The sequence below is a fragment of the Tupaia chinensis genome, unplaced genomic scaffold (genome assembly GCF_000334495.1).
Source record: "Tupaia chinensis unplaced genomic scaffold, TupChi_1.0 Scaffold144247_1, whole genome shotgun sequence".
NCBI classification, from domain to species: Eukaryota; Metazoa; Chordata; class Mammalia; order Scandentia; family Tupaiidae; genus Tupaia; species Tupaia belangeri.
Window position 1 is genome coordinate 933122 of NW_006204105.1, and position 18204 is coordinate 951325.

Here is an 18204-nt window from a genome sequence, read left to right on the forward strand (position 1 = left end):
TTTTTGTTCTAGTGGTTTCAATATTCTCAGTGAGGTAGGAAGAAAGCTTTACTCGCCTACATGTGTGTTCACACTTATGAGGTGACTTCAACAAGTTTGTGGATAATTGAATTAAGTATGAGTGTAATGGCTAGCCCCATGGTCTAATGGTTAAGGAGCTGGATCCCACATGACAGACTGAGTAGTTTGAGTCTTGGCCCCAGTGGGTTGAAAAACACACTGGTAGCATGTGTGAGCACGCCCCAAATCCCACAGGACAGAGACATGAAGGAGAAGGGATTGAGGTGTGACCACTTTGCATTGGTGGGTGCTTTCTCCCTCTTCTGTTTGTCTCTCTCATGTGAGCACAGGCTCCCTCTGGGAAATAAAAAAAAAAGTATGTGCTTATTTTAGTGCAAAAAACTTTTGAAATCTATGCACAGTTTTTCATAATACACATCTTCCATGTTTTGAAGACCCATTGTATTTCTGCAGTGAGTGACTCTCTCTCACATGTGCTAACTGATGCTGGCACAATCTTGTTCACAACTGGAATGTCTGTACTTTACTCTGCATCTTTAAACCCTATTTATTTTTCAGAGTCCAACTCAAATTCCACCTGCTCAGGTGGGCTTTTCTTCATCACCACTGCCTTAAATCTGTTCTTCGCTCGGCTCTCCCAGCACTCACAGCCCAGATAATGTTATTTGGTGCATATTATTTAACCTCTGGCTGGCAATTATCTTCCCACATATGCATTTTTAAAACTCTCTCTTTCTAGATTATAAACACTTTGAAGCCTGGGTTGATCTCAAACTTCCTCCATAGCCTTCAATATAAACTATAAACATTGTTGAGCCCGTAATACAAACTTAGAAAGTTTGTTGCTTTCTTGCACATTGTTTATGCTGTTGTGTAGATTGCTTGCAAATTCTGTAGAAATTGTAGGTGAGACTCCACTGTACAGAAAAGGTGGACTAGGGGAACCAGCAGTTAGCGTAATGGCTATGTCGCTGGACTCCCACGTAGTTGACCTGGTTCGCGTCCCGGACCCTGTGGCTTAAAACTCACGCCGGGTGCGTGTGCATGCGTGCCCAAGATCCCGGGAGGAGAATGGAGGAGAAGGGATTGCGGCGTGACCATCCCCCCCTGGGGGGTGATTTCTCGCTTTCTGTCTCTATGTCTCTCTCTGTCTGTCTGGTGAGCGCACGAGCCCTATAGCGAAAATCTCTCAAAAAAAAAAAAAAAAAAGAAAAGGTGGACTAGGAGCCACCTTTCTATTTTTTGCTATCTCCTCCCTCCCTGAAAAGCCTGGCTGCTGGCTTTAGAGCATGCCATTCAAATCTCTGTCTCTTCCTGGAACTGAACAGTTTCTCCAAGAGAGAGCTCAGAGGAAGAAGGAAGCAAACAAACTGAGAAGAGAAACAGTAAGAAGAGGAAAATCTTGACAAGGAGAATTATTTTGAATAGCCTCCATTTGTTTGACAAATGTGTAAGCATCTTCTTGGTGTGGACACTATGCTACCAATGGGAACACAGTGGTGAGGAGACTGAGGAGCCCCTGTCCTTATGACACTTGCAGTTTAGTGTCTGAACATAGTTTGACTAGTACTGCTATGCTACTCCTGTTCAACGTAGTGCCTGCTATCAGCCCTCTCAATATTTACTTTACTTATAATTGCCTGAAGTTATTTCTGTAATTTTGATGGCTGATAAATGCCAACCCCCCACAAAACTCTTTAAGGTGCTATTAGACCACAGGGTCAACTGTAATGCAGGTCACAGCATGTCTTCATGTAATGTACTTAAATCAAATATGTCTTTTTCCTAACATCATGTAGAGCAGCACTGGCCAATGGAAATATTATGCAAGGCTCATTTGTAATTTAAAATGTTTTGGTGGCCACATTAAAACATATATAATTAATGTTAATAATATATTTAAAACATTGCTATTGTAACATGAAATCAACACTTGAGATAATTAACGAGATTTTGCATTTTAATCCAGTATGTATTAACTCTTTGAAATCCTTATAGCACATTTTTTATTTGGACTAGTCACAAATCAAGAGTTCAGAAGTCACCTGAGGCTCATGCCTGACATACTGAGTGGCACGGCTGTAGAGTCTGCAGGATAAGTTTTGTCTCGTATCCACCAGAAGTGTAATTTCAGAAGAGTAGCTTTATCATAGGACCTGGCTTCAGGGCACAGTTAGGCTTCCAAAGGAGTGACTGCCAGATGTTAGAACTTAGAAACCAGTTTGTTATATAAACTTCAGTGTAAGAAGAACTCTACTGGACTTTGCAAAACATCAGTGAGTGGCTTTATTCTTTATAGAGAGAAGAACAAAGCTAAGTGTCAGTGTACAACTGAAGACTGTTTGGGGGAATAAGATGTCAGATCCTGCTGGGTGCCACAGATGATTTAAAAAGTTTTGGCCCAGCTGCAATGGTGTGGTGTAGTGCACTGCTGTGTAATCCTGGAAGCCATATGGAAGATCAGGGTTGGGTTCCTGGGTGAACCGCATGAGTGTCCATGATCCTATCTGGCTGGGAAGGCTTGCGGGGAGGAACTTGGTGTAAGGTCATGTTGAGGGTGCCTCTCTCTTTCTCAAAAAAAAAAAAAAAAAAAAATTGAGCAGGCCATATGTTTCTTATGTATCAATTTATGTATAGAAAAGTTAATATAGTTTTTATTCCACACAGCAAGTTGTTATTTAGTTCTCAGTTCTACACTGGCTGCCTAAAGAAAATGCCTGTGTAAGAAGTCAAGGATAGTGAAGGATGGTTCCTGTGAGCTCTTGTTCCTAAATAGCTGACAGAAACAAACCATTCTGAGCATCCTTCAGTGGTGCTGGGTTCCTGTCTCCACACAAGAAGTCCTGGGAGATTGCAGGGCCACCAGCCTCACCCTTGGCTTTTGTAGGGGGCCTGTACTTTGCTAAATTAAGCCCCACCAGGCCTATTTGTGCAGAGAGAAGCTCCAGCCAAGTGAGAGAGATTTGTCTTGCTATGGAATGTACTGGGGAGGGGTAGTGATCACTGAGATCATTGGTATTTATGTGTATATTTTCTCTCTTGCCAACTCAGTTGGGCCAGACCAACAGAGGCTTTTGGGACTCAACCAAGATTTTAACAGGGTGACCATAGGGAATGAATAGCTCATGACACATGACAAGGTTTTGGTTTGAGATTAGTGTGAATACCAGGGCAGTGTGTATCTTGGGACCTTTCTGCTCTGAGTCTAAATAAAATAAGCAAAACACTTCATTTTTCCATTGGTCTTTTATTTTTCCCCCACAACCGACATACATATAGTCTGTCCCACTATCCAGGTCCAAAGACACCTCATTTTTTTTTTGGAGAGGCTTTTGATATAGGGCACATGCGCTCGCCAGAAAGGCAGAGAGAGACAGAGAGACAGAAAGCAAGAAATCATCCCCCAGGAGGGATGGCCACGCTGCAATTCCTTCTCCTCCATTCTCCTCTCAGGCTCTTGGGCACGCACACACATGCTCCCGATGTGAGTTTAAGCCACTGGGTCTAGGACTCGAACTGCGGTTGACTACAGGAGGGTCCAATGACATAGCCATTATGCCATCTGTTAGTCCTAAGAGACACCTCATTTTAACCTATCTTTTCTTGGTTTCCTAAACTCAGTGTTGGCCAGAAATAGCCACTCTCCTTATAATTTATGCATCTTAACTACTTTTGGGAAAACTGGCACTTATTGAACACCTGCCATATGTCAAGTATTTTCATTTACATCTCATTTAATTCTCACAATGTTTCTGAAAGGTACATATTAGCACTATCGGGACCAATAGTATCATGCTGTAGTGGATATGGTGTAAACTCCCACATGGCTGACTGCAGTACAAGTCCGAGACCTGGCAGCTTGAAAATCACTCCAGGTGTGTGTACCTGTGTGCCCAAAATCCCAGGTGAAGAGATGGCAGTATGGCCATCCCCTCGGGGGATGATTTTTCATTTTCCATCTCACTGTCTCTCTCTGGTGAGCGCACATGGCCTCTGTAGAAAATTTTAAAAAAAGATATTAGCACTATTAATAAAAAAAATTAATACCTGAAGGAAGTAAAACTTGGGTGAAAACAATTTACTATAAGAATACATAATATGAACTTTGTGAAACTGTTAAAATGGTTGAATATCTGCATTTTCATACGGTTCAACTTAATAGAATGTGAGAGAGCTGATATTTGAACCCAGGCCAATTTATTTTCTGAACCTATACTTTGTATGTACCATATTACACTAAGTACTAGTTTCTTGGCAGTGCTGTGGTTTCTGATTTATAGCCCTGCTCCCTAAAAGGGATCTGAGTGGAAGAGCAACCCAAAGTATGATGTATCTCAAGTTGGGTCTATGAGTATTTCTTTGGAGGCTGAAGCCAGGAGTTATGCATGGGCCTGCATTGATTTGTGTATCTGTTGCTACTTATATCTGTCACCTGTGTGCATTTCCACATAGTGATCCAATTCTGAGATTTCCTCTGTTTATTACACTCTATTATAATCATCTGTTTGATCACCCCTTAGGCTGTAAATTCCCTGTGATGTGTCTGGCTTGCTCTTTCTCAGACCTATTAAAGTGCCTTGTGCATATGAATAGGTGCTCACTAGATTGTTTGATGAAAACAAAGGAATGCACAGATGCTCTCATCTCACAGGTCAGCTGTCCTGTCTTCTATGCTGCCCTGGCTTCTGCCCAATGGGCACTTTTTGCCTCTGTCTGTTTCTCTCTCTCTCTCCTTCCCTCTCTCTCTCAGATACACATACACACACGTGTACATACACACGAGACCTAGCTGTGTCTGTCCAAACACCTAATCTCTTTAGATGTCATCCACATCTCTAGTGCTTACTCAGAAGTGGATGGCTGTGCTTGTCTAATCAAGATAAACTGGTTAGAAATGGAATGGTATTGCTTTCAGGCCCCTCGTTAGGGACTGATGTAGGTTGGGCTTGTAACAGTGACCTAACAGAGGAGTTTTGCCATTTGGATGTGGATCCTTGAATTGTATAAACTGAAACTTTTCCACTGGGTTTTTCCCATTTCTTTGGAGGACTGAACATTAAAGCAGGCTCTGGTAGGAGAGTGCCCTGGCCTTTCAGAGTCTTCTAGTTACTGAAGCTGAGGACACTCCCCTACTGTCCTTTCCCTGGCAATGAAGGACACTTGTCACATGAGGCAACCTATGTGTCTAATTTGTGGCTTAACTGAACTAGTAAAATATAGCGAACATGGACTACATAAAAAAGCAGGGATTAATTATACATTTGAATCAAGTCTCCACCCCCACATTAGTCTCAAAACTTGATATTTGCATTTGAACACCTTCTGTCTAGGTGTTGAAGAAGAGCAATGCAGGTGGTATTAGCATTCTTGTTGACAAATGGGAGATTGAGGTCAATGGTATAAAAATATAAAACTTTGGAAATTTCTAGTCTAAGATAACAACAACTAGTTAATGACAGGAGCAGGTAACTTGACAGTCTAAGGTCCTATTTTTGCTCCAAAACTTAGTAAATGGGGAGCCAGCAAGTGGCATGGTGGTAGGGTGCTAGACTCCCACATGGTCAACTGCAATTCATGTCCAGACCCAGTAGCTTGAAAATCGCACCAGTTGCGTATGCATGCGTGCCCCAGATTTTAACAGGGGAATGGAGGAGAAGGCATTGAGGAGTGGCCCTTCCCAAAGGGGAGTAAATTCTCACTTTCCCACTCTCTGTCTCTGCTTCTCTCTCTCTCTGAGGAGCACACAACACCCTATGGCAAAAACCTTAAAAAAAAAAAAGACAAAATAGAAAACAACTGAGTGAGTGGAGAGAAACTTCATCTATAAAATAACTTGCTTGGAATTTTACTAAAATGTATTTCTAGGGATTGTGCAAGGACCACCCCTTGTCCCTGGGTAAGGACAGATGAAATCTCTTACGAAAATAGTGCTTTACCATGTTTTTTAGAGCTGTGGTCTTGCCCCAGTGGTATCAGAGAAACCTGGAAAAGAAATTAACTTTACAAAGAAAAGTACTTATGAACTATACTTCTAAGAAGGGATATGATTTTAAAATGAAAGGATTTTAAAGTAAAACCTATTCATTCATGGTTACTCTCATTATAAGTGAATAATTAGGAACTATATGAGGGTTTCCTCACAAGATTTTTTTTTTGAGAGTTTTTTTTCGCTATAGAGTGCATGCGCTCGCCAGACAGACAGAGAGAGACAGAGACAGAAAGCGAGAAATCACCCCCCGGGGGGATGGTCATGCCGCAATCCCTTCTCCTCCATTCTCCTCCCGGGATCTTGGGCATGCATGCACACATGCCCGGCGTGAGTTTTAAGCCACCGGGTCTGGGACGTGAACCGCGGTCGACTACGTGGGAGTCCAGTGACATAGCCATTACACTAACTGCCGGTTTCCTCCTCACAAGATTTTTTGAGACTCTTCCTCTTACTAAACTGTTTCTTTTTAAAATTCCTTTAAAATTGATTTAGCCTGAGATCTGGCTGTATTTTTGTCCCAAATAAAGACTCTTGAGTAAGGCCTGCCCATTTCTGACTTCATCCTACTGTCGTCCAGATTTACAATGCCTATTTCCTTCTCTCGCTGATTCTATCTACCCCAGCTCTTATTACCCTGAGAATTTTTGGACATCAAGGATTGTGATAACAATAAAGTACTTTGGTTTTAGCAACCTTTAATCCCCAATAAATATTTTGGTCAATGAACATATACTAATATGCTGCCCCCTTCTTTCTTTCCTTTTTCCTTTTCTGTCTCTCTTTCTTTCTTTCTCTACTCTTTTTCCCTGGAAGAAAACTATAAGGACTATGAAATAACATAAGACCTGGTGCCCATCATCAAGGAGCTTGCAGATCAGTGCACACATATGGATATAGGAATGTAAAGTTAAATACCAAAACATAAATGTTTAATAACTCAGTTTTTCAAGACAGGTGATAAAGTGTTTATTCCAAAAACTTATACTAAAAGCTACTGATGGCAAAGTACTTTTCTAGGCACTTAAATCTAGAAGGGGAGCCAGATATTTTAAATAACTAATACAAGTCAGAGAGTGAAGTGAGTGCTATACTAGAGATAGATGTTGGATGACCTGGAACCTTGGTTTACTCAGGACAGTCCTGAGTTTTGCTTGTTGCCTTGTATAATTGCAATAGCACTCCTTCTTACTTTCCTAAGACTCTCAATGTGGATGTTAAATTATAGTTATATTAGTTGTAAACAAAATGCGATTGGAGTGAAGGGAAAGAAATGATTAGTTCTGATCAGAGGATTGGGGGAAATTTCCTGGAGGAGAGGAGAGTTTGAATTGAACCTTAATGAAGCAAAGGTTTAGAAGGAAGGCATTACAAACTGAGAGCAGTTGAGTCAACTCCTTGGTAGCACCCAAAGGCACTTATATGATTAATTTCTGTTTTTATTCTTTATTTTTATTGTTTTAAAAGCATATTTTAGTTATTACTGATTAATTTCTTAATCAGTAAATGTCCTTGTGTTTAGAGGAGAGTCGTATTGCCAAAGGCTATAGGGGTGGCTATCTCACCATGAAGTACTATCATTCGACTCTGGTTATTAGAAAAAAAAAATGCTGCTAGATAATTACTGATGTCATCATGAACCTGCATCAGATCAAAAGGGTACAGTTCAAATTGGGTTAAGGTGAGCAGGTGAAAAGGAGAGGAAGAAGATGAGTGAAGTGATATCAGTGTTGAAGAAACTAAATGGTGGTAAAAGGTGCAGTGAGCAAACTACTTTTCTTAGTTTAATGTGCCCAGTCAAAGCTGTAGATTCTTTTTTCAATGAATCTTGTTGTAGTTTGTTTTGGCAGCTCATCTTTCCTCCCTGTAGCTCACATTCCATTGTATTCTGAGCCCTATAAATTTAAAGGTGCTGAGAAACAGATTTATTCTCTTTACCCCTCAATATTGGGGAATAGACTAAGCACTGAGTCCATTTGTGTTAGTCTGGTTACCAAAAGAAGCTGCTGTAGACAGCCAAATGTTCTTTGCTATTTATATTCTTAGATGATTCCAGAAATGAAAATGAAAAATGAAAAAGAATATTGACATTTGTCTTTTCATCCCTTTTGGACTCTTCATTGTGAAAATTTTTTGACAGCCCTTTTGACTCTTCATTATGAAAATTTTCAAACATAAAAAAATTAAAGAGAATAGCACTTCCCATGTATCTGTCCCATATTCAACATTTACAACAGGCTATGATCTCTTCATTGATCTCCCCCACACTATTCTTTATTCTTGTCCTCTTCCACTTCTTACAGCAGACCTCAGACATCATGCAATATTATTTAGCAAGACATCAGAATGTAACTATAACAGATAAGGCTTCATTTTCAAACATAACTGCAATACTATTATTTTACCCCAAAATAATTTCTTAATACCATCTAGTACAGACTTAATTAGTCCAGACTTAATTTTTCCCTCTGAAATGTCTATTTTAAGATCTGGATGACTTACTCAGTATTTCTAGCTTCCAATGTAGTATATAGGAGTAGAATGTTTAGCTTTTATAAAGCAAAGGATTAGAGGCAGAAGAGGACGCTGGAATCCAAAACTGTGTTTAACCTTACCTTGTCAATGGTTTAATAATATACCTATTAGAGAATATTCTCATCTTAAAATAAAGATGCAACATTAAATTATTTATTTGCCACCTTTGTATTTTCGTGAGCACTAATAGTTTTAAACATGCATCTTATGACTGCTTTTGCTGTGTCCCAGAGTTTATGGAGAGTAGTGTGTTCATTGTCGTTAGTTTCAATAAATCTTTCTATTGAAAGAAAGTTCTTTTTTAATGCTTCAGGTAAGTTTTTTTTATATGATTGCACAGCATTGTTCTATCCCATCACTTACTCATCAAACATACCATCACTCCACTTCTGCCTCCTGTCCATCTATTCTTTGTCAATTGGTTCACTCATTCAGTGCTTTTACTACACATACAAGGTACAAGAGCCTGAAAGCCTCTGATTAGTCACTGCTGCCAGGTATTTGAATCAGGAACTGAGTGGGGTACTTTATGTAGGTTCATTTGTTCCTCACTATAGCCTTCAAGGTCACTCTTTACTGCTGTTTTATAGATGAGGGAATTGGGTTCCATGAGGTTAAGTAACTTACACAACATGGTCCCATAGCTAGGAAGAAGCAGGAAAGTCTACCTAGGGCTACCTATCTTGAAATTCCTATCTCAGCATCACAAAGCTGGAAAGCACTGTCTCTAGAGAGTTTGCAATTTAAATGGGTAAATAAGATGTGTTGAAATACAAAGCAAAGTATGTCAATGCTGAAGTACATAAATAATGATATTATGAAAAACCAAAATATCAAAGGCATAGAGATTACATTTAATTGATAAGATAAGGAAAAGCTTCACAGGGGACATGATATTTAATGATGAAACAAAAGGGAGAACAATGATGTGGCACCAAGAAAGTATAGGGTATGCTTGGGAAATCTGGTAGGCGGGTGACAATAATCGGAGATAAAACTGGTTAGGTAGATTCAGGTCAAATTTTGAAGAGACTATTATCAGGCTCAGTTGTGTACAATAATTTTTATGTAATTAAAAGTCACTAAAAATTTTTTGAGTTAAGGGAACAAAATAATCAGAGCTATGCTTTAGGAAAAATTTAAATGGGGAGAGATGAAAGCTGGGGAAACCAGTAAGAATACAACTTGCCCTGATCTTGGTGAGTAGGAAGAGTTCCTCATAAGGTGATAAGAGGTAGTGAGAGGAGCAAGACTGGAAAGACATTCTGAAATATCCAGTGATAATCTCTTTTAGAGAAGCTTGATAAGGATATATAGTTTTGTTCTGTAGTCCAGATATAATAATAATGTGCCAGACACTGTTCTAAGTGCACATGTAATAATCACTATCATTCAATTGTTAACTATTACCTGACCAGCTATGGTAAGGCAGTGCTCTACATGCTGAGGCTATATGGAAATGTCCTCAGTTGGTGTTCCAGGGTTTCCATGTACACACCAAGCATGCATAACTGTGCCTGTGATCCTGGCTGGCTGAGGCTAGAGTATGGTGTGAAGACCTTGTTGCAGGTGCTTGTTTTTTTCTCTCTCTCTCTTTCTCTCACTGACAGAGCCAAGGAAAATGAATGAACCTGCTCTGATCCTAATAATATTGGCCCTTCATACTTAACAATCTTAGTGTTAAAGAGAAATTTAAAGGCCTTGTGTGAAAAAAAAATGAAGATTTCTAACATATATTTCTTATATTTAGTATGCTTGCAATCCAGGTGAGGAGATAAAAGAAAAAAATTAAGGTACAGATTAAAAATGTTAAAGGTGATAATTGGTGAGGGAGTTGAAATATGACTAGAGCTGCCAGGTAAGGCTTAATGGGTAGGTAAAATATAGACAGGTAGAGAAAGTCATTATAGACAAGGAAAATATGCTATAAAGATAGACATTACTAAACAGCCCAAATGTCTCTCTCTTTGTCTAATGGAAGAAATAAATAAATTAAAACAAATAAATGATCATTATTAAAACTTCCTAGGGACTTTTGGCACATTTTTATAGCAACTTTATTGATACATAATTCATATACTCATTTAAAGTATATAATTCAGTGTACACACCAATGTTTTAGTATATAGAGTTGTGTACCATCATGACAATTTTAGGACATTTTTATAACTCCCCAAAGAAACCCAGACCAATTAATAATCACTCTTCAATTTCCCTATCTTCTCCAGCCCTAATCAACTACCGACCTACTTTCTTTCTTTGAGGATGCGCCTATTCATGACATTTTATGTAAATGGAATCACATAATATATGGTTCCTTATGAATGACTTCTTTAGCATAATGTTTTCTTTTTTTTAAAAAAAGAATAATTTTATTTAACTTTATTTATTTATTTGTTTAAGTTTGACCAGAGAGGGACAGAGGGAGAGAGAGAAAGTGAGAAAGCAAACCAACCAGGTCTGGGATTCAAACCATGGTCGGCCATATGGAAGTCCAGTGCCCTTCAACAACACACCACCTGCATAATGTTTTTAAGGTTTATCCATGTTGTAGTATGTAGCATTCTTTTCTATGGCCAAATAATATTTCCTTGTATGGGTATATCTACCTCATTTTGTTTATTCATTAGTTGATAGAAATTAAAAAGTGTTCTAAAACTTTGCTGTATCAAGTATTTATGTTTAAAATAAGTGAAGTAACAAGTGATACTTGTATGTTTGGGTTATTAGCAATGTCTATCTTTATTCTATATTTCCTTGTCTATAATGACCTTCTTTATCTGTCTATACTTTACCTACCCATTAAGCCTTATCTGTCAGCTGAAGCTATAATTCAAATTCCTCACCAATAATCATCTTTAATGTTTTTAATCTATACCTTAAAACTTTGCTCTTATATCCTTAACTGGATTGTAAGCATACCAAGTATAGGAAGTACATGTTATACATCTTCATTATTCCTCACAGGGCCTTTAAAGTCCTTTTCTCTTCCCGAGATACAAACCTTCATTTCGAATCACCAACTTAAAAATTGTAAAACCTACCTGTAACTTACAAGCCTCCACTTCCAGATGTTCCACCTTTTTGGGCCAGACCAATGGAAAAATTCTTTTCACTAGATTCCAAACTTTCTCTCTCACTCTCAAAACCAAATAAAAAGAACCCCCATATCTGAGCACCCTGAGAAAGTTACATTTACATTTCTTTGGATTGACTACTCCTATTTATGCTTAGAAATAAACCATAGTAATTACTTTAAAAATAAAACTACTTAGAGTGTTAACTGTAGAGGACCTGGCCTACAAGAGTCAGAGCAGGTTCATTAACACTCCCTGGATGTGACTAAACGTCTCCCTCCTCCACTACTAGAAATATTTCAGGGAATATAAGTATTATGTAGGTGACAGTTTGTAAGCTTATTGACCTGGTTAATATAATGGGTAGTAATCAGCATCTCTGATGTAAGGATTGGTATACTTCAGATTAAAATTTTTTATTTGGTCAAGCAAATTAATTTTCTTTTTTTATTTTGAATTTAAAAAATGCATAAAGAATAGAGATTTACAATTCTAGTGACTGGAAAACTCAAGATAGTGCTAGTCTGCTGCATCACGACTGAGTGGAGAGTGTAAGGGTCAGTGGACACATGCACAGAGAGCCTTCTTGGCTTTTAAAAAGTAACACAGTATTTTTTAAGGATTCACTGTGCCAAGTCTCCTATTGGGACAAAATTTTGAAAATCTTATTAGTTCAAAAAGCAATAGCCACACTGTAGATTATATGAGCAAGTCGATTTATAGAGTTAAAATTGAAGCCTGCTTTTAATGCAATTGTATGTTGAACTTTGTTAAGTACCAGGGTAGAAGTAATTTTTGTAGAATTCGGTGTTTTAAATAGATTGCTGGTTAAGGTTCTGGTCAAATAATATTTCTACAGATAAAGCAAGCTGAGATACAGAAAAAGATCAAACACAGCTAACCTATAAACTTATCATAACCCCTCTCCTCTCGTTCTAGGTACTATCATTATAATGAAAGTTTAAAGTATTTATTATTTAATTTCAGCTTTATTATTGAGACTTTTCTTGAGTGAGATGGGTGAATACTCCTTTGGAGACAAGCAGAAAAATAAATGCTCTCTTTCCTGGTCCCCCTTTTTGAAGTCCATAAATCTCCTTAGATATTTTTACAAAGAGCTAACAAGATTTGATGAAAAAATAAGCGAATGCAGTTAGTTTAGAATCCATTTAAGCTGTTCATAGAGTTTCACAATTTACAAATGAATATTCAATAGAGAATGGATAAATGTGATAACCCAACAGTGATTTTTCTTTTCTTTTCCTTTTTCTTTTAATTGCTAGAGGGCATATGCTCTTAACAAAGAGAGACAGAGATAAGGAGATGGAGAAAACACCCCCTAATGAGGTGTGGTCATGCTGCAATCCCTTCTCTTCCATTTCTCTAGCCTGTTGGGATTTTGACACACACATGCACCAGCACCCAGCATGTTTTTCAAGTCTCTAGAAGCTGGGATTTGAACCACAATGGGTTATGTGGGATCCAGCTCCCTTAACCGCTAAGCTATGGGCAGCTCTGTGGAGTGACTTTTCTATAGAAAGAACTTACAAAAGGGTTAGACTTTGATGCTGTAAATTGGTTTGCACTTGCATTTTCCTGTGCTATGAAATTTCTTTGATCATCTGGAATAATTGATTATAAGATCTAGGAGCTAATCTTATGGAAATAAAGTTGAGCATTTCTGTGCAAAACTCATAAACTGTATTGTCTATTTGAATAGAAATAATGCAAAAACCTGGGGAAGTCATTTTTTGCTTTGTCTTTCTTCTTTTCCCTCTCCCTCTTTTTCATCTTTTTTTATGCTTATCTCAAAAGGATAAAGTAAAGAATATTCAAATTGTGTATATACTTGTGTGCAGTTTCCTGGAATATCCCACCTTAAGCGTAATAATTTTCTTTACTTTTTATGACATAATATTAGTGTAACAGGTGATTATGGCTGAAAATTTCAGCTATCTTAGTTGGAGAGGGTAAGTTGTTTTTATAGTTAATAATAACTAACATTTTTTGAATGCTTACTGTATGCCAGATACCTTGCAATGCTTTTTGCACATTATTTAATTTAATCTTCTTAACCTCCATGTGAGGTTGGTACCATTACACTCTCCTTGATAAAGGAGACAGGATTATAAAGAGGGCAGGTGACTTGCCAAGCCAGTCACCTTATTTTTTTTTTTTTCTCCCAAGAGAAAAAGCAAAGCTAATTGAGAGAAAGAGTGCATGGGGTTCTGAAGCCATAAATGCTTCAACCCCACCCCACCAAGGAGATGTGATGTATTTATATGGGAGGGCTCTAGGGGTAAGGTCATGAAAATTCTGGGTACTTTGACTTACTTGCCACTGGGACCTTACTAGCCCATCTATGGGCATTGACTGCCAGGAAGGGAGGGCTCTGTTCAGAGGATTCTGTCCAAAGGTTACTGTAACCATCTCCTTATTTTCTGGTGGGAAATTACCTAAAGGCCATTCAGGGATCAATCTAACATTTCCAGCCTTTATCTTTTATAAAAAAAAAAAAAAAGATGGAGTGATGGTGAGACAAAGGACTATGGATGACAGTCAGTCTTCTGGAGCTGCTTCAAGCTGAGAGAGTATTGTCCTTTAGGGTGATGGGGAAGGGTGTGGGTTCTCTTGAGGTGGGCATGAATATGGGAAAGTAAGATGTTTTCGGCCTATTTTGGGACAAATTGTTGGGTGATGTCTCAGATAAAGTGGTTTAGCATTTTAGGAGAGGAGAATGTAAGAATTACAGTGGTGGCAACCAGGAGAAGAATGAAAACAGCACTTTTCTACCAGAAAGCCAAACCTTCTTCTTATCTTCAGGGCCTGTGTTTCTGATCATCATACTTACTATCTCCTTCTACTCCTTCAAAAGCTAACTAAATGCACCTTATTCTCTCATTCTGTGATTCACCACATTCTTTCAAATCAGGAAAACAGGGCAGTGTTCCTGAGCTGGTATCTCTGGCTGAAATGCCGAAGCAAAAGTGTAGTGCTGGTTCCCATTATTGCTTTTGCTTTAGAGGTAACCCTTCTATGTTTGCAGTGCCCTCATCTTTAAAATGAAAGACCTTAAACAGATAAATGCTAAAGATCTTCAAATCTGTGAATCACGACCAGTAGATGGCGTACTGCTTACGTTGTTGGACTTCCACGTAGTCAGTTGTTAAGTTCAGGACACTGCACCCACTCTGGGGCGCGAGTGGGTGCATGCCCAAAATCCTGAGAGGAGAATGGAGGAAATGGGATTGTGGCATGGCCGTGCCCCCTTGTGGGTGTGTGTGTGTGATTACTCACTTTCTGTCTCTCTGTCTCTTACTATCTCTCCAGTGAGTGCAGGCACCCTATAACAAAAATATCTCTAAAAAAAAAAAATAAAAATAAACGGAATCTTTGGCCAAATTAATCCAAATATTGACTTTATTTTCTTATCTAGGATTTAGAACAGATAGAGATGCATGATTTATGTCTCCCGTGTTTCTTCCCTTTTGATTTGAATATTTTTCCCAACGGGGCTGAGGTCTCTAATTGGCACTAGTTAGCCTGACCATGAGAGAAAAGTGCAATTGATGGACTGTTGTATTAAAGGCAGTATTTTAGGTGTGTTGTGTTTATTATCTCGATTAGCCATCTCTCATGGAATAGACATTATTATCTTCATTAAAAAGAGAAACCAGTCACATTATACCTAGGAGGCTCAGAGTGATTAGGTAACCTACCCAAGGTCACCTAGCAAGGTGGTGGGATTTGAACCCGATGCTTTCTGGCTTTGCATTGTTTCTCTTCCCTGTTTCGCAGACCTCCCGCCCCCTCCTGACTTTCCCTCTTTGTTTTTACTTAAGGACTCATGGGTTTCTCTGCAACAATGGTAGTAAAGGGCTTTCCAGGGGACCTTCTGCTGGTCAGTTTTTGCCTAATAGAGATTCTCATATTACTTTGTAAGATTGCGAACTAGCAAAGGTCATTTATATAGCTCCAGTTATTTGAACCTTCATATGTTTTTAGACATGAGAATTTTATTTTTTTTGTTTAAGCTTTTTTTTTTTTTTCTTTTCTGAAGCAGTTTAGCAAGTATCTGGACTTGCCTGACTTAGTAAGTTATTAATTAATAAGTTATATGATATCCCAGGTATAAGGGATATCATTGATGAAAACACTGTAATTGTAGGTTCTATTTTCTTTCATTTGAGAGTCAAATACTTTTTTATCCATTCTTTGTCATTTAAGTTTCTGAAAAACTTCAGCAGAATTTTACCTAGAGTCACATAAGTTAATCAGTTGATGACAAAAATGAATACATTTAGGAATTCTCTTTCTTAGGGCCATGTTTTGAGTATTGAATCCACCTGAAATATTTTGGTCTTATGGAAAACAAACTATTCCCAGGTGACAGTGCTGCTACTGCTGTTGTTGAAGATAATGACAATAATAATTGTAATTAGTGCATATCTTAGTTGTACCTTCAAAATTGCCTTCACTCTTAGAGGAAGACAGAGAAAGAGATATTGGAAACTCAGAGGGCTAGTGGGTGGCATGGAGGTTAAAGTGATGGGATCCCAACTGTGGTCAACTGTGCAGATCATGCTAGGTGCACATGCATGCACACCTAAAATCCTGAGAGGAAAATGAAGAAGGGATTGTGGTGTGGCCATTCCCCCTCTCTGTCTCTGTATGTCTTTCTCCAGCAATCACACAGGTCCTGTAGCAAAAACTTTTAAAAAAGAATGTGTCACCATCTACCTGTTAGAAATCTCAATGGTCCTTTCTCCTCTATGTAGTCTTACCTGATAGAATTAGATAATCTAACAGAAGTCATCAAGCCCTATGGGATCTACCTCTAAAAGATCGTTTTAGTCTTTCTTGCTGTACCTTTTAACCTCCTTCTCTATTTTCTATTCTGCTCTGTTGCCTTCTGATTCACTCATCTTCACCTCTACTATAAATTCCTTCCTCAACACAGAATAGATCATTATGCTATTTTGACTAAAACTCCCTGATGAGTCCTTAATCTCTATTGATTATTATTCAGTCTTAACACAATTTTTACACACTAGTTGCAAACTATTTCTATACTCTTTACCACAGAGCAGGCTACTTAACTGTACCAGATATATCAATGCACATTTTACCAAATCTTTGTTCATACTTTTTACTTCACTTGAGATATTTTGATTTTCTTTCCTGTTTGCTAAAATTCTACATGTTGCTGCCTCACCTCAATAAAAAGTAATTGTTCCCTGTACGGATTTATCACCAGAGTCCTCTCTCTCACCTTAAGCAAACCCACTATATATGAAAGTCCAATTTTATGATAAAAGCAAAGCATTGTTTTCAGAATAATTTTTTTCTTTTAGAGATTATTGCTATAGGGCACATGCGCTCACTGGAGAGATCGAGACAGAGATAACAGAAAGAGAGAAATCACCCCCCAGGGGGGATGGTCATGCTTCAGTCCCTTCTCCTACATTCCCCTCTCAGGATCTTGGACACGCACATTCATGTGCCTGGAATGAGTTTCAAGCTGTGGGGTCAGGGACTCGAACTGCGGTTGACTACATGAAGTCCAGTGATATAACCATTATGCCATCTGCTGGTCCCACCCAAAATAATTTCTTTAAATAATCAAATCTCCAGATATTTAAAAAATATAATTCTACGTATAGCAATTTGGTTTGCAAGAACAGACCTATATTAGTAAGAGGAAATTGTTTCAGTATGTACTTTGTCCTCCAATGCTTTAGAGGATAGACAGGCTTACACAGTCTTCACCCAGGGGGCAATGATGAACAGGTTGGAAGAATGGTGAAGTAGCTCAGATGAAATCCTGAAGCTGTATGGTTCATTAGTCCTTGTCTAGGTTGCTGATCCATCTGAATCCTTTTTTATGCCAAAGTTATGGAAAGGAATGAGGTGAGACGAGAGGCAGTGAGTGGACCAAGGCAAGACTCAAATAGGACCTGGTTCCAGGATAAAGGGTCCGTGGCACTTAATGATAATTAATGCCTGTCTGCTTTTCAGAACATCGAGCTAAAGGTCGAAGTGGAGAGCCTGAAACAAGAACTCCAGGACAAGAACCAGCATCTGGATAAAACATGGTGAGTTGTCATTTGAACTAGACGAGCTCTGATCCTTTCCAGAGTCTGACTCACTAATCTGAGAACAGAAATTCTGGAACAAATTCCTTAACCTTACCACAGGCATTTGAATGCTATGTCTGATTCATTAATCCAAACAATGTATTTTCATGTACTTTCTCTTGAGCTTGGTCAGACAGACTTTGCTATAGATTGTAATGCACCAGACCTAAGATTATAAATTTCCTATTAAATAGCAATTGATTTATCAGGAAGAAATGACTGTTTCCATTTTAAATAGAAATAAGTAAATAAAGTGGTTATTTTTTATCATTTTTAACCTTTAGTTTAAAAGATAGATATTAATAATAATTTTAATATTATATCCTATAACCAGTATAGTCAATCTGATCTCACATTCCTTCTGTCTGTCATCTCTCTTGATATTTAAAATGACAGTTTAGCAAAATCAGAATACTTAAAACCAGATTCAATTATATACTATATATAT

General features: G+C 38.3%; 1 protein-coding gene across 6 annotated transcripts in view; it reads left to right on the plus strand.

Annotated features, from left to right (window-relative positions):
- Positions 1–18204, plus strand: part of LOC102497941 (myomegalin) — a 251520-nt gene that overhangs the window by 105922 nt on the left and 127394 nt on the right. For all 6 annotated transcript variants that reach the window (XM_014583310.2, XM_014583309.2, XM_014583296.2 and 3 more), the window contains one exon: positions 17638–17714. In XM_014583310.2, coding sequence (XP_014438796.1) covers positions 17638–17714 — 77 coding nt within the window. The remainder of the gene's footprint in view (positions 1–17637; positions 17715–18204) is intronic.